Raw genomic sequence first — 1,327 nt, 5'->3', positions numbered from 1 at the left:
AAAGGAGTCCGTCTTGGCACCCCGTATGAATGAGCTGTACGAGTTTACTCCAAACCCACCGTCGAGAGAAGCCCTCCTGGCAGAGTTGGACGAGGCGGTCGGCTTGAGCCCGAAGTACTTGTCGGCGCCTAAGCAGGGGGATAGGAGGTCGATCGACTACTGTACCCTGCTCTACCTAGAGGTAGCTATACAGCTCCCCAGAGGTATCGACAAATGGGATCCAACACTACACCCACTAGTGGCAGTGGTGTGTATATTGCGAGACCAGAGGCAAACCCCTCAGGAACGCACTTGGGTTGGTGTGATCGGAGACCTCCTCAAGGAGGAAGATGTCATTGCCATTGACCCTCTGGCCACCGTCGATCATCTCTCCTGCGAGTCTGAGCTCATACTCGCCTTGGACCGAATCTTCACCCAATTCGACCCAACAGTGGTCATCAGCTGGGACGCCTCCCGGAGGGGCATCGTCTTCATAGCCGAACGCGCCCGAGCCCTTGGCCTGCCCGGTGCCGAGAGTATGTTCCATCGAGTGTTCGTGCCTCCTGTCCCTGGACCCTTGGGGCCGTCGACTCTCTATGGGAGGATCACATTAGACCTGTGGCAGACGCTACGGCAAGAGGACTCCCTCAAGTTGGCCACCACGACACTACACGGTGCAGCTAAGCAGCTGCTCGGCCTCACTCTACCGAGGATACCAATGTGGTTGCTGCAGGAGTGGTGGACAGATGCATCGTGCTGTATCGATGCCTTCAAGTACACAGTCAGACTCTGCACCCTGGGTCTACAACTACTCGATGCTAGTGCTCTGCTGAGTCGGGCTTCTGAGATGGCCTCTGTATTGGGCATGCCTGATGTCGAAGAGGTAGACTACACTCGAGAGATGAGTACTCCAGTTCCCATGTTGTAGGTACTCACCCGAGGCAGCCAGTATAGAGTGGAGTGCATCCTCCATCGTGCTGCTTCCAGGACGGGCTTTGGTCTGGTCTCATCATCGAAGGCTCAGGTGGGCACATATACGATGGAGGCTTTTGAGGAGCTCTTCCTGCAGGTCAAAGCACAACCGGCATTGGAAGGTGTCCCGATGGTGCTAGAGCCGAGGTCGGGATACTACCGCACGCCCACCATAATTCTAGATTTCCAGAGTCTCTATCCAAGCATCATCATAGCCTATAACATGTGTTTTTCCACTTGTCTAGGCAGAGTTGAGCATCAGGACCTCACTGTTGCCCTCGGCACACAACGAGACAAGCCATATACAGTAACCATGGGTGGGCTCATTTAGATGCTCAGTAATCATGGCGTCGATAAACAGTCGGCTTGACGTCCA

At 54.9% G+C, this 1,327-nt stretch overlaps 1 protein-coding gene across 1 annotated transcript; it reads left to right on the top strand.

The window, feature by feature from the left end:
• Positions 1-25: 25 nt before the first annotated feature.
• Pmar_PMAR012886 (dna polymerase zeta catalytic subunit, putative) lies at positions 26-1,222 on the top strand (the record flags this gene model as incomplete). Its single annotated transcript, XM_002781531.1, has 3 exons — positions 26-862; positions 908-1,003; positions 1,049-1,222. Coding segments are annotated over 3 exons (1,107 nt in total), but the record flags the coding sequence as incomplete, so codon positions are not given.
• Positions 1,223-1,327: the final 105 nt, after the last annotated feature.

The sequence above is a fragment of the Perkinsus marinus genome (assembly GCF_000006405.1).
Source record: "Perkinsus marinus ATCC 50983 genomic scaffold scf_1104296941880, whole genome shotgun sequence".
NCBI lineage: Eukaryota > Perkinsozoa > Perkinsida > Perkinsidae > Perkinsus > Perkinsus marinus.
Note: the sequence above shows the minus strand (reverse complement) of the source record. Positions and strands in the feature narration are given on the sequence as shown.